The sequence below is a fragment of the Bos mutus genome, chromosome 20 (assembly GCF_027580195.1).
Source record: "Bos mutus isolate GX-2022 chromosome 20, NWIPB_WYAK_1.1, whole genome shotgun sequence".
Lineage (NCBI taxonomy): Eukaryota > Metazoa > Chordata > Mammalia > Artiodactyla > Bovidae > Bos > Bos mutus.
Window position 1 is genome coordinate 15222738 of NC_091636.1, and position 15705 is coordinate 15238442.

Genomic DNA, 15705 nt, shown 5'->3' on the forward strand with positions numbered 1-15705 from the left:
AAATAGGAAAAGGAGTACATCAAGGCTGTATATTGTCACCCTGCTTATTTAACTTGTATGCAGAGTACATCATGAGAAATGCTGGGCTGGAAGAAGCACAAGCTGGAATCAAGATTGCCGGGAGAAATATCAATAACCTCAGATATGCAGATGACACCACCCTTATGGCAGAAAGTGAAGAGGAACTCAAAAGCCTCTTGATGAAAGTGAAAGTGGAGAGTGAAAAAGTTGGCTTAAAGCTCAACATTCAGAAAACGAAGATCATGGCATCTGGTCCCATCACTTCATGGGAAATAGATGGGGAAACAGTGGAAACAATGTCAGACTTTATTTTTTTGGGCTCCAGAATCACTGCAGATGGTGATTGCAGCCATGAAATTAAGAGACGCTTACTCCTTGGAAGGAAAGTTATGACCAACTTAGACAGCATATTCAAAAGCAGAGACATTACTTTGCCAGCAAAGGTCCATCTAGTCAAGGCTATGGTTTTTCCTGTGGTCATGTATGGATGTGAGAGTTGGACTGTGAAGAAAGCTGAGTGCCGAAGAATTGATGCTTTTGAACTGTGGTGTTGGAGAAGACTCTTGAGAGTCCCTTGGACTGCAAGGAGATCCAACCAGTCCATTCTGAAGGAGATAAGCCCTGGGATTTCTTTGGAAGGAATGATGCTAAAGCTGAAACTCCAGTACTTTGGCCACCTTATGTGAAGAGTTGACTCATTGGAAAAGACTCTGATGCTGGGAGGGATAGAGGGCAGAAGGAGAGGGGATGACAGAGGATGAGATGGCTGGATGGCATCACTGACTCAATGGACTTGAGTCTGAGTGAACTCCGGGAGTTGGTGATGAACAGGGAGGCCTGGTGTGCTGTGATTCATGGGGTTGCAAAGAGTCGGACACGACTGAGCAACTGAACTGAACTGATTTTTGACTATGCTGGGTCTTCACTGCTGCATGGGCTTTTCTCCAGTTGTGGCAAGAGGGGGCTATTCTCTAGGTGGAGTGCACTGGCTTCTCATTGCAGTGGCTTCTCTTGCTGCTGCTCTAGAGCACAGGCTCAACAGTTGTGGTGCATGGGCTTAGTTGTTCCATAGGATGTGGGATCTTCTTGGACCAGGGATCGAACCCATGTCTCCTGCACTGGCAGGCAGATTCTTTACTACTGAGCCACCAGGAAAGCCTAAATTTTCAAGGGTTGAAATGGACTTACATTCCTAGAACAAGCCACATTTGGTCATGGTATATAATTCTTTTTATATATTACTGGATTCTGTTTGCTGGTTTTTAAAATTTTTTATTTACTTTTTATTTTTTGGCTGTACCTCACTGCATGTAGAATCTTAGTTCCCCAATCAGGGATTGAACTTGTGCCCCCTGCATTGGAAGTGCAGAGTCTTAACCACTGGACCATTAGAAAAATCCCTATTTGCTGATATTTTGCTAAGGATGTCTGTCTATATCTGTATTCATGTGGAGTATTGGTCTATAGGTTTATTTTTTATATCATCTTTGTCATTTGTTGATATCAGAGTAATATTAGTTTCATAATCATAACTCAGAAAAGTTTCCTCCTCTTCTGAAAGAGACTGTGTAGAGTTGGTGTTAATTTTACTTAAAAGTTTCTCAAAGTCTCCAGTGAAATCATCTAGGCCTGATGATGTCTTTTTCTGGGAATTTTAAAATTATGAATTTAAGTTCCTTCATAGTTATAGAACTATTCAAATAATGTCCTATTGGGCGAACTGTGGTCATTTATCTTTTTTGAGGAATTGCTCCATTTCATCTAAATAGTCAAATTACATGTGTAGAGCTGTTTGCTATATTTTCTTATTATCCTTTAAATGTCTGCAGGGTTATTCGTTGTTTTTTTTTTTTTTTTGGCAGGGTTATTCCTGATAGTAATAACTTGGATCTCTTTCATTTTCTTTTTTGTCCTTATTGGTAGAGGTTTATAAGCTTTATTGACCTCTTCAAAGAATTAGTTTCTTGGTTCATTGGTTTTCTCTATTTTCTCTCATTTCCAACTTCTAACCCCAAAGCAGATGTATAAGTAATTCTTCTTTAAAAAACAAATGAATGAAAAAACTACCATGGATAAATTAGGGAGCAACCATACACTTTACAAAACATTTTTTTGTCATGATAAGGGAATTCTAAGCTCCTCTTAGGACAAGTCAACTGGTTAAAAAGGATTAATTACTTCCCAGAAATACTAGGATAGAGAAACCAATGATAAATTCTTTGTTATAGTTCTATAGGTCCTTGAGGCTGCCACCTCTTCCTCTCCTCCTCCTTTTTGTTTTTCTTCTCTTCCTCTTTCTTCTTCTTAGTCTTCCTCTTCATCTTTTAACTCTTTTTTCTTTCAGTTGTTCAGATTGCCTCATTGCTATTGTTCTATTTTCAACTTCACTGATCCTTTCCTCTGCTTCCTCATTCTGCTGCTGAGCTTAGCCATTAACTTTTTAATTGTAATTATTGTATTTTTCAGTTTAAAAATTTTCCATTTGATTCTTCTTTATATCTGTTATTTCTTTGCTGAGCCTTTCTATTTTTTGTTTGTTTGTTTGTTTCAAGCATACTTGTAATTGCTTGTTAAAGCATTTTTCCATGGTTACTTGAAAATCTTTGCCAGATAATTCTAACATCTGTCATCTCAGTGTTGGCATCTATTGATTGTTTTTTTCCATTTAGTTTGAGGTCTTATTGATACTTGGTATGTCAAGTGATTTTCTTTGAAACTTGGACATTTGGAGTATTGCATTATGAGCTGCCTAAGTCTTGCTTAAATCCTCTATTTTAGCTGTTTTTTCCTGATACTGCTCCAGAGGGGAAATGAAGGGGGGACACCACCTCAGTAGTGCCAGGTAAGATTAGAGGTCTAAGTCCCTTACTTAGCCTTAATTGACATCTAAGGGAGAAGACTCTTCATTACTGGGTGGTGGTGAGAGTCCTAATTCTGAAGAAGGAATCCCCTGACACTGCCTCAGTGTTGGCAACGTGGGGACTTCATTACCAGGTGAAGGTGGAGGTGCAGGCTCCCAGCTTGGTCTTTGCTAGAATGAATGGGGTTGAGGTTGGTGGGAGTGTTTGGTGGAGTAGACTCATTATTGTCTAAAATTTTGTTTTCTGTCTTGCTATGTGATCCCTTTCTTGGTTCTTTGACTAGAGGGCAGGCTTTTGTTGGGGGCTTTTTTGCTCTCTGTCCATTGACATTTCTACATTGTCAGCTTCTTCAGTTCTAAGTCTTGGAAATTTGGGGCAAAAAGGAAGCCCAGGAAACTCACCACTGTGTCATTCCTTGGGTCTCAAGGTCCTAGCTAGTCTGTTATTTTCTCTCTACCTTCCAGAGTGTTCTTATGTTTATGCTATATACAATATTCAGGATTTTTAGTTGTATTTAGCAGAAAGAATTAAAAAAAAGTCCTACTTCTGCCCCGTCTTCCCAGAAGCAGAAATCCTAGCTCTCTGGCTTTAATAATCACACTTTCCCTAACATCCACTGCTACCAAAAATAGCCTCTTCTTTTCATATACTTCTTCTAATGTCATCTACTTGGCCTATCTACTTTTGTCACTCATACAAAGAAGCTGAAAACAAACTCAGACTGAACAGCTTTATGAGAAGAGGTGATATAAAAGAGTTTGAAGATTTGTGTTCATGATTCTCATTAAATGAAATACTGAGGGAACTGTACATGGTTACAGGCAGGATATTCCTTGACCCTTCAGTATCAAAGTAGCCTTTCAAATATCATTTTATTAACATTGCTCACCTCTGGAGGCCATTTCTGAAAGGACAGATCAGGATATTCTGTAGGATCCAAAATGAATAAATAGCTCACCTTCACTGTCACAGCATTCTAGGATGGAAGGGTCTTCCCGAATCACAGCAGTCAGAGCACTGACATCTCCATTAGACGCTGCCTGATAAACCATGGTCAGGTCAACTTCTTCAGATGAATCACCTTCATGAATCAAACAGAGACAAACTTAGTATGTGGAGAGAATTCACTGAAAGAGTAACAGCACCCAGGGGGTCACCCACACAAGTGATTCATGAAAATCTCTCTGGCGAATCTAGGCAGAAGGCTGAGTCATACTGATCACACACAACTTAACTACTTCTGAAGAATGGTGGGCCCCAGTGGGCTGCCTTGTAACGTCATCATATATGGGGAGGAGCTTGAGGGAATAGCTGTCCTCTGAGATTTAATGATTCTCTCCAAGCATTCAGACTACTTGAAACCAGTGAGAACAGATTGGAAAGTGGAGCCTTTATCTTGGGTCTGGGTTTCCCTTTTTGATCTGAAATATGTTACTTTCCTTTTCAGTGATTCAGTTTACCCACCTTTGAAGGAGATAATGTGCTCCTTATTCTCTGCCCTCTAGATGGGCTCTCTACCCTTTCTTCTTGCTCTGAATCCTGCGAGCTAACATTACTGAGCACATCACCCAGGCCTCCTGGCCCTCAGTGTCCAGGGGCGGCAATGGCAGGAGAAGAGGAGGAGAAAGAGATCGGGCATCTCCTCTTGCCTTCCCCTAGTACAGAGTTTGGCAGCAGCTGCTTCTCTTTCCGCAGGAGGGTCCTTTCCCCAGAACCAGACCTCACTGGGCTCCCAGTGGTAACAAACATTGTCTTTTCTATCCTGCCTCATCTCTGCATGCAGTCCCTTCACAAAAGCCCTTCATTTGAACCATCTGGGGTTTCATGACATGGTGAATCCAAAAGAAACAGAGCTACGTCACACAAACATAGGGAGCAAATGTACAGACACCAATGGGGAGGGGGGGTGGAGGATGAATGGGGAGATTGAGATTCACACGTATACACTATTGATGCTATGTATAAAATGGATAACTAATGAGATGAGAACCTACTGTAGAGCACAGGGAACTGTACTCAGTGCTCTGTGGTGACCTAAATGGGGAGGGAATCCACAAAAGAGGGGATATATGTATGCATATAGCTGATTCACTCTGCTGTATAGAAGAAACTTACACAATATTGTAAAGCAATTGTATTCTAATAAAAGTTTTTTAATTAACAGAAACAGAGCTATATGCATCTCCTTTGAATTTGATGTGTGCTCAGTTGCCCGGTTGTGTCCAATTCTTTGTGGTCCCATGGACTGTAGCCCGCCAGGCTCCTCTCTCCAGGGAGTTTTCCAGGCAAGAATACTGGAGTAGGTTGTCACTTTGTCCTCCAAAGGATCTTCCTGATTCAGGGACTGAACCTCATCTCTTGCATCCCCTGAGCTAGCAGGCAGATTCTTTACCTGTGAGCCCAGTGAAGTCTGGTTCTGGGGAAAGGACCCTCCTGCTGAAAGAGAAGCAGCTGCTGCTAGACTCTGTACTAGGGGAGGGCAAGAGGAAATGCCCCGTCTCTTTCTCCTCCTCTTCTTAGCCACTTGGATTATACCTTTTTGCATGTTTGAACCAACTAATAGTATTGCCAAAAGTGACAAGAGAACTGTGGGTCGTGACCCCAGGGAAGCAATGGAAGGGCTGAGAGAGAAGTTTTGTTTATGAGGACACCTCTTGTGAAGTGCTGTGCCGAGGCCCCCTACTTCATATCTCCCACACGTGGTCATGGTTCAGGGAAAATATACATGTATTAGAAAAGTTCTTAAAATTGTGTTTTTCTACTAATGTGGACGTTATGCTAGAGACACTTTATAGTTCTAATGGATCTTTAGCTGGCAGTGGTCCTAAACCTTTGGCTTGGTTTCCTTGTCCCAGTACTTCTGGGAAGTCACTAATGACTTTTTAACCAGGTGACCTGTTCCAGGAGAAGCTTGTCACTGAAAATGATTCACTTGCGACAACAAACTGCCTTGTGAAGTGAGTAGCTGCTCCCTAATTTAACCATGGCAGATTTGTTACTGTAGGAGCTGCTTTCAAAGCCAACTCACATTTGACTGAAGCCTAGGACTGAGTGGTGACGGATGTGAAAGGCAAGTGCCACTTCTGTGTAAGTGTAAGGACTCTGGATCTGCAACAGTGGGGTTCAATTCCTGGTTTGTACTAACCAGCTGTGTAAATTTGGGCCAGTTACACTCTCTGGGTCTTAGTTTCCTTGTTTTCAAGATGGAGATGATGATGATAATAACCATGTACCTCATAAGGTTGCTGTGAGGAATAAATGAGTTAATATTTAACCCTATATGCTTTTAGAACAGGGCATGCTGCTAAGTCACTTCAGTCGTGTCCAACTCTGTGTGACCCCATAGACGGCAGCCCACCAGGCTCCCCCATCCCTGGGATTCTCCAGGCAAGAACACTGGAGTGGGTTGCCATTTCCTCCTCCAATGCATGAAAGTGAAAAGTGAAAGTGAAGTCGTGACCCCATGGATTGCAGCCTACGAGGCTCCTCTGTCCATGGGATTTTCCGGGCAAGAGTACTGGAGTGGGTTGCCATTGCCTTCTCCAAGAACAGGGCATAGTGTGTTGTAAATGCTGTATATACTCGGCTACTACTACTGTTACTGCTTTTTCTTGAGAGTGTGAATGTTTCAAGAACATTTGGAATCTGGAGGATGTAAAGAAAAAGGTCTTTCTGATGATGGCTAGATGAAGGATGCATAGATTGCATAGAACATTCACTCTCTACTAGAAGCCCTCCCAGGAGCACAGACATTATGTGAGGATCGTTCATAATATCTTTGGACACAAGAAACAGGGCCAACACTTAAGCATAAAGATGGGCCTGGTGTCAGGTTGTACGACTTGATACCAAAGATGCTGGAGATGTCACTTCAAAAGGAAGGTCATGGTGGTGGCCTGAGATACATGGTGTTTATAACCTGTTTATATCACATGTATAAATGTGATACATAAATGTGTACTCATCACTGAGTGTAATAAAATCTGTAAGGCACATTCATCACACTGTTATGTACACACAGCTGAGAGAAACAAAGAATGCATTGCTTGATAGAATAGAATTCCAAATAATTTACCAGAAGGATTCTAACAACATTGTGTTTAATAGAGATAAACTAAAGGTAATATCTTTTAGTCCATAAAATATTCGGTTGAACTAACTGAATGGTAGTTGAACCTGTCTGGTGGCTCAGATGGTAAAGAATCTGCCTGCAATTTGGGAGACCCAGGTTCGATCCCTGGGTCGGGAAGATACCCTGGAGAAGGAAATGGCAACCCACTTCAGTATTTTTGCCTGGAAAATCCCAAGGACGGAGGAGCCTGGTGGGCTACAGTCCATGGGGTTGCAAAGAGTCTGACACTACTGAGTGACTAACACTTTCACTTTGAGCCTGTAGTGTTTTTTTTTGTTGTTGTTAATTTTTGGCTGCCCTGGGTCTTCACTGCCGTGCGAGGGCTTTCTCTAGCTGCAGAGAGCAGGGGCTACTCTCCAGTTGTAGTGCGCGGGCTTCTCATTGCAGTGGATTCTCTTGTACAGCACGGGCTCTAGCCATAAGGGTTTCAGTTAGCTGCTGCCTGGGGGCTCAGCATTTGCAGCTTGTGGGTTCTAGAGTGCAGGTTCGGTAGTTGTGGCACATGGGCCCAGTTGTCCCGAAGCATGTTCCCAGACAAGGGAACAAATCCGTCTTCCCTGTATTCCAAGGGGGATTCTTAACCAGCAGACTGCAAGGGAAGCCCGAACTTGTAGTTTTTGTTCCTCAACATACCCTGCTGGTGACCTTAACCTTATTATCCTCTATGGACTATCTCCTCTCCTCTTTCAGCCCATGGAGTTAACCAGTTGCTCAGGGCTGGCACATGGGACTGAACTAAGCCAATCAACACCAGCACTATCCTGGCCACAGAGACTGGTTCAGGGCTGTGCCCCAGTCAGAGCCCATGAAAGCCCGTGGGATATTTTGGGATTGCTGGGAGCAAGTTTTGTTCTACCACCCCTGAAGCCAGGAGCTATGGGGGACATCTCATGGATGGAGGGCCTAAGAATGAAGACAAGAGAAGAGCAGAGCTCTAAGAGAAGAAAATAATTGATACCTGGTGACATTGTTTAAATCCCTGAATCAAGCCATACCTTAAGCCAGCACCATTTTGGGAACATTTACATGAACCAATACATATCTTGTTTTTGCTTAAGTTTTTTGCACAGATTTCATGTATTTGTTTTTCTTTTTAATCACTGAAAGAGTTTAACTGACAAAAGGTTTTTAGTGGTGGCACATTAGAAAAGCACATAGACTTTAGTAGTTGGGCAGTTAACGCTATAGGAATTAACAACGTGACAATCAACTAGTAGGTCTCTGGCTGTAGTAATAATAGTCTAGTAACAGAAGTGTAGGAGCTAGTGGGTTTTTTCCTTTTTTTTCACCGTGCTGAGCCTTACTTGTAGCACTCAGAATCTTCGTTGCTGCATGCGGGATCTTTTCTGTGGTATGTGGGACCTAGTTCCTAGACTGGGGTCAAACCCAGCCCCTCTTCATTGGGAGCACAGAGTCTTAACCACTGGACCACCAGGGAAGTCTTGGCTTTTTCTCTTCTTAGCCAACTGGTCATTGTCATGCCGAGGTCTATGGCCCATGGACTAAATGGGTTATAGGCAGGTAGCTGAAGGATATTCAGAGGAGAGTGACCTGAGGATGACTGGACTTTATGTAATAGGATGAACAGCAGAAGGCGATGGCTGTGAGATTCCTTTGTGAGGCCATGTTGGTGGCCTTCATTTATTTGAGGATTTTTTTCAAGTAAAAAAATTGTGGTAAATATTTATAACATAAAGTTTGCATTTTAACCATTTTTAAGTGTAGAGTTCAGCAGGATGATGTATATTACCACTATCCATCTCCACAATTCTTTTAATCTTCCAAAACTCAAATTCTGTATTCATTAGACAAAAACTCTCCACTCTTCCTTCCCCTCCGTCTCCTGGAAACCATTCCATTTTCTGTCTCTATGAATTTGATCAATCTAGATATCTCATTTAAGTGGAATCAACATTGTCTGTCCTTGTGTTACTGGCTTATTTCACTTAACAGAATGTCCTGGAGATTCACTCACATTGTGGCATGTCTCAGAATTTCCTTCTTTTTAAAGGCTGAATAATCTGTTGTGTGTATGTAACACATTCTGTTTATTCATTCATCTATTGGTGGGCACTTGGGTTGTTTCCACCTTTTGGCTATTGTGAGTAATGCTGCTGCAAACATTGGTATACAAATAATTTTTTCAGATTCTGCTTTCAATTCTTTCAAGTATATACTTAGAAGTGAAATTGCAGGATTACATGGTAATTCTATTTTTAATTTTTTTAAGGAAACACCGTACTGTTTTCCAATGTGGCTCCTACAGTTTATATTCTTACCAACAGTGCTCAAAGGTTCCAATTTCCCTCGTCTTTACCAACACTTGTTATTTCCTGTTTTTGCTTCTTGTGTTGGTTTGTTTTAATAATAGCTAGCCTGATGGGTGTGAAGTAATGTTTTGTGGTTTTGATTTGCATTTCCCTATGATTAGTGATGCAGAGCATCTTTTCTTTTTTTTTTCATGTTTTTTTGGTGTTTGTATATCTTCTCTGGAGTAATATCTAAGTCCTTTGTCCATTTTTCATTGTTTTTTTTTTCTGTTCAGTTGTAGAAATTCTTTTTTATGTTCTTGATATTAACTCCTTATCAGATATATAATTTATATACATTTTCTCCTATTGTGTGGGTTGCCTTACCACTGTTGACAGTGTCTTAATTAAAGCATTTAACTTTAATGTAGTTCAAATTGTCTGTCTGTCATTGTCTGTGCTTTTGTTATTACATCTGAGAAATTATTGCCAAATTCAATATAATTTTCCCTTTACATTTTCTTCTAAGAGTTTTATAGGTTTAGGTCTCATGTTTAGGTCTTTGATCCATTTTAAGGTATTTGTTGTAGATGGTGTTAAGGGTCTGACTTCATCATTTTGCACTTGTCTGTCCAGTTGTTTCTGAATTATTTGTTGAAAAGACAATTCTTCCCTCCACTGAATGGTCTTGGCACCCGTGTTGACTCCTCAGTTGCCTCCTAAGTTGATCACAGATGTATGAGATTATTTCTAGACTCAGTTCTATTCCACGGATCTGTATGTCTGTCTCCATGCCAGTACTATACTGTTTTGATTGCTGCAGCTTTACAGTATGGTTTGAAATCAGGAGGTGTGAGACCTCCAACTTTGCTTTGCTTTTGTAAGTTTTTTTTTTCTTTTTGGTCATTTGGGGTCCTTTGAAATTCCACATGAATTTTAAGATGGATTTTTATACTTCTACAAAAACATCACCAGGATTTGGTTAGGGACTGCATCAAATCTGTAAATCTCTGGGTAGTATTGACATCTTAACAACATTGTCTTTTAATCCATGAAACACAAGACATGTTTCCATTTATTGGTGTCTAATTTCTTTCAACAGGGTTTTATAGTTTTCAATGTGTAAGTCTTTTGCCTTCCTGACTTTTTTTCCTAAGTGTTTTATTCTGCTTGATGCTACTATAAACAGAATTATTTTTCAAAGAGCTTTTAGGCAGAGAAGTTTATGGTTAAACTTTCCTGTGAAATTCCAGCAGTTAGAAATAGCAATGGTGAGAATGACAGAGGGTATTTTAATTGTCAGAGCACTGTAAAAATGTCCTGGGTCACCTCAAGAGGTAGTCGTGAACTTTTGTTGTTAAAGATGTCTATCTTGGCTAGGTGTTCACCAAGGGGGTGTGTTTCAGAAGGAATTCAGACACAGAGAGATGCACAAGGTATGGGGAAGGGAAGATGTGTGAGGCAAAACAGAATGTATTTCAGAATTTCTTCTAGTCCTATGTGTGTGTGCTCAGTCATGTCTAACTCTTATGACCTCACACACTACAGCCCACCAGGCTCCTCTGTCCATGGGATATTTTAGGCAAGAATACTGGAGTGGGTTGCCATTTCCTCTTCCAAGGGATCTTCCCAACCCAAGGATTGAAACTGTGCCTCCTGAATCTCCTGCTTGGCAGGTGGATTCTTTACCACTGGCTCATAAGATAATGTACTAAATTACAAAATGATTAGGAAATAGGAAAGGAACGAACTTCCAAGGAAATTGTGTAGAAACAGTCAATTTAAATTGCAATCAATGCAAATAATTATGCCTAAACCTGAGATAGTACAAAGAATTTCTGTAGATATGAGGAAGGGTGATTTAGAAATAACAAGTATGACAAGAACAACTGATGGTCCTGATGGAATCTAAAATAGAGGCAAGAAAAATTCTTTTCAGAAGTCACAAAGCCATTTAAGATATGCAGAAGATCTACATAAACAAACGATACATACATTCTTCCTTCTCTCTTTCCTTCTTTCTTTATCCTCTTGTTATCTACTATCTATTTTTTTGTCTGTTTATCTATCAATCAGCTATTTATCATCTGTTTATCTTTTTTTCCATTTAACTTTAGAGGAGGAGCATGATTTGAATGGCTTTTGTCTCTCCAACTGTGTGAGAGTTAAACAGATAGACGTATATATAGATGCATAAATAAAAACTCTATAATTCACAGAGGGAAAGAGACTGAAATAGAGAAAATGGAAAACAGACATTAAAGAATAGAAAGAATGAAGTATGTGAACAGACGTGGTTTAGTCGCTAAGTCGTGTTTGACCCTTGTGACCCCATGGACTGTAGCCCACCAAGTTCCTCTGTCCATAGGATTTTCCAGGCAGGAATACTGGAGTAGCTACCATTTCCTTCTCCAGGGGGTCTTCCTGACCCAGGGATCAAACCCGGGTCTTCTGCGCTGCAGGCAGATTCTTTACCAACTGAGCTACCATGAACAGATGTAGATTATATATGTATAAAAAATTATCTGTATATGTGTATATAAATGAAAAATATAAGACAAGAAGACTATGCATCAAAAATAGAGATAATTTCTTACATATTATTCAGTACTTTCTATATTTTACCAATTCTCCACAATGAATTTATATATTTTGTTGTTGTTTAGTCGTTAAGTCATGTCTGATTCTTTTGAGATCCCATGGACTGTAGCCCTCCAGTCTCCTCTGTCTGTGGGATTTTTCAGGCAAGAATACTGGATTGGGTTGCCATTTCCTTCTCCAGTGGGTCTTCCTGAGCCAGGGATCGAACCCACATCTCTTGAATTGGCAGGTATTGGCAGGTTGATTCTTAACCCCCAAGCCACCTGGGAAGCCCTTAGATATTTTTAATAATCATCAAAATAAACCAAATTTTAAATGATGAGAGAGAAGAGAGTCTTACTAGCTTTATATTAATATTTATATTAATTAGATTATAAATATATTATATTTATATTAATGTGTTACTACTAGAAGGGTAGACACGGCCTGAGTGACCGCCTGAGTGAGAAAACAAGTCCTTGATATTTGACAAAGTGCTGAGAAAGGAAAGACATACATGTATTTTAAAAATTCCAACCTTTATAAATACCCTAGCAAATTTTTTAAAAAATAGGAAAATATTTTAAATTTTATTAATTTTTACTTAAAAGGGTAGATTTTTTTAAAAAATCATCTGTTTCCCTCATTTTTCATGGTTAAAAACCTTGTAACAGTTTTTTGCATGTGTCATACATTATCTACCGAATTTCAAGGGCCCAGCTTTTTAATAATAGGATTGTAGACATATGACAGTCTGCTAGAAATGTTTTGGATTAGGGGGAAAAAACAAAAAGTCAAAGCTTCTCAGATTTTACACAAATGTGGGTTCTTTCACATAAAGGCTCTATTCCTGGTTTCTTGTGGACTTCCTTGGAAAAGTCCTTGATGGCATCAGTTACTGAACCTACTTTGTTGGAATTACCCCAAGGTCAGCTTGGCATTTGTTCTGCTTAAATTGAGACTGTTTTGTGGAACAAGGTCAATGTAAAGACAGATCAGGTACTGCAGTTTCAAATGTCCAGACCAGAGGGCGTTGGGAGGATTTCTTGGGTTCATTCTATTCTGAAGATCCCTGGATGGCTAAACCAAGCCTAGAGTCACCAGTGAAGTCAGGCTTCATTTTAGGCAACTATAGAGGCTTCCACAGTTATTTCTTAGATTGTTTTTTTAGAGTGGAATTGATTGCATCTGAAGAACTGAGAGTTATTAATTCATCCATTTACTTAACATCTACCCTAGGTTAGTGAAATTGCAGGTACACAGATTGGAGAGTCACTGCTCCTAAGGAAGCAGGAGGAAGACATGCTCTAATGCGAAAAGGAGTGTGTCGTTTATTATTGAGATACACCAGGCATATTATGGCAGGACTGAGGAAAAATGATTTGAATGAATAGTTTCCTGGGCCTTCTCATAATCCAGACCCATCTGTCCTCCTGGAGGATTGTCCTAGGTGCTTTGGGGACAGTTGAGACATTGTCTTTGGGGGGCTACCTGGAGTGATCTGTCCATAAAGTGGTGAGGCCTTTCCACTTTCAGGGAAGATGTCAGGCCTTCATCACACCCCAATGGCTCCATGTAACAATATTGCCACCCACTGGTGATAAGAGTCTCTCTGGGCCTTGACCTGGGCTCTGAGCCAGGATGGTGCCAGTTCTGCTGGATAGAATTAAAAGCCAGCTGGGAATACTCTGGCCATGCAGGAACAAGTTTAAGGTCACTGATACAGTTGCTGGCATTGAACTCAAATGAGTTTCATGTGACTCATCTTATACCTCATGTGACACACAGCATACAGATATGGAAGTGATATAGAAAAATAGTAAGAACCCAGCCTCCAGATTTTGAATCCTAGCACTGCCAGTTTCCTGCTAGCTGTATGATCTTGGGTGAGTTACTTAACTTCTTTTATTCCCGTTCTTCACTTGTCAAATGGGTAAAAACAGTATTTACTTCACAGGGTTGTTTTGGGGAGCTAAATGGGTTCATCCACATAAAGAACAATGCCTGGCACAAAGTATTCAAATTATGTTGATAATCATGTGCTATCACTATTACTACTTTAAAAAGTATGTGTTTACTCATTTGACTGTGGTGGGTCTTTGCTGCTGTGCAGGCTTTCTCTGGCTGCAGGGAGCAGGGGCTTTCTCTAGCTGGGGTGCGCGTGTTTCCCCTTGCGGTGGCTTCTCTCGCTGCAGAGCACAGGGTCTAGGGTGTGTGGGCTCAGTAGTTGTGGCACATAGGCTTAGTTGCCCTACAGCACATGGGACCTTCCCAGACCAGGGATCAAACTCATGTCTCCTGCATTAGCAGGCGAATTCTTAATCACTGAGCCACCAAGGAAGCCCTCACTATTGCTACTTTGATAGGGATAGGAACCTCTGTCTTCTTTCCCCATAATGAGTCTTGCTCAACAGACTGTAGAGATTTTGTCAGCTGAAACACTTTGCTATTTTGCCTGTTTTCTCCTTTAGTCCCTCAGGGTGTATTGGCTGAGGTTTTAAGAGTGTTTTATAAAGTGCCAGTCATATGGGAGTACAAAAAAAGAGTTTCTTTCTAACATTTTAAAGAGAAAAATAGCTCCAAGCTTTCTGCATGTACCAGCTGAGAAAAGATATTCAAAGCAACCTTCTTGCTGTGGGAGTGGAAAAGAAGGGATTTCATTCTGTGGGAAGGAAGTCTTGCAACAATATTATCTCAAGGGTAAATATCTGGCCACAATCAGACCTTTCTTCATAACCAAACTTGTGATGCAACACATGTTGTGAATCTCAAAATCACTGTGTTTCTCTGGGTGATTCCTCTGACCTGCGAATTCCATTCCACAGTTAGCATCTCTATTGGACATGGGGTGGGGTAGTGCTGGGAAATGGAATTTGCTGTTCTAAGAAGCATGTCTGTGTTGAACTTCAGTAATGATGAATATCTAGAAAGCATTTTCATAAAAGGAACTTCGTTTTAATAATGTGCTCAATTAGTCCAATCGTGTCCGACTCTTTGCAACCCCATGGACTGTAGCCTACCAAGCCGCTCTGCCCATGGGGTTCTCCAGGCAAAATATGCAGTGGGTTGCCATTTCCTTCTCCAAGGGAGTCTTCCCAACCTAAGGATTGAACCTGGGTCTCTTATGTCTCTTGCATTGGCAGGTGAGATCTTTACCACTAGCACCACTTGGGAAGACCCCATTTTAATAATACTAGTTCTTAAAAAGATCTCAACTTTTAACACATAGGACCTTTAGTGTATGTACAATGAATGAATTGATTGATTGGTATAGTTTTCATGTTCAATGGGCTTTCTCACCCATTAGAGCCTTGTGTAAATCTCACTGATGTCAACAATGTTGTGTTAAGAAGTTCTTTGTAAGTAGGCAAGTATAAGTCTTAAATGACTTTTATGAAGGATTGTGTTAGCCTAGCTGGTTTTTGGAAACTGAATAATCCACATGTTACTTTGACCACTGTACTTTCAGTCTTCCTCATTTTCACCTGGATCAAACGTATGACACCACTCACCTCTCTTACTTTCAAGAAATGGGAGATGTTCATGTCAGGAATTTGCCATTTTAACCTGGGACTTTGAAAGGTGAGGAATAGGTGAAGAAGCAGAGTTTGTTCAGTTTGGGGAAGAGAAGACTCAGTTGGACAAGAGAGCTGTTTTCAAACATCGGAAAAGCTAGAGGAGAGTTTAGATTTGTGTTCTGCAGATCCAGTGAAAGTTGATCCAGTCACTGAGTTGTGTCTGACTCTTTGTGACCTCATGGACTGTAGCCTGCCAGGTTCCTCTGTCCATGAACTTCTCCAGTCAAGAATACTGGTGGATAGCCATTCCCTTCTCCATAGGATCTTCTTGACCCAGGGTCTCT

The 15705-nt window shown here is 40.7% G+C and overlaps 1 protein-coding gene across 1 annotated transcript in view; it reads right to left on the reverse strand.

The window, feature by feature from the left end:
- ANKRD55 (ankyrin repeat domain 55) overlaps nucleotides 1-15705 on the reverse strand; it is a 116304-nt gene that overhangs the window by 78912 nt on the left and 21687 nt on the right. The window contains exon 2 of the mRNA XM_005897452.3: nucleotides 3841-3963. Within this exon, the coding sequence (XP_005897514.1) occupies nucleotides 3841-3963 (123 nt within the window). The remainder of the gene's footprint in view (nucleotides 1-3840; nucleotides 3964-15705) is intronic.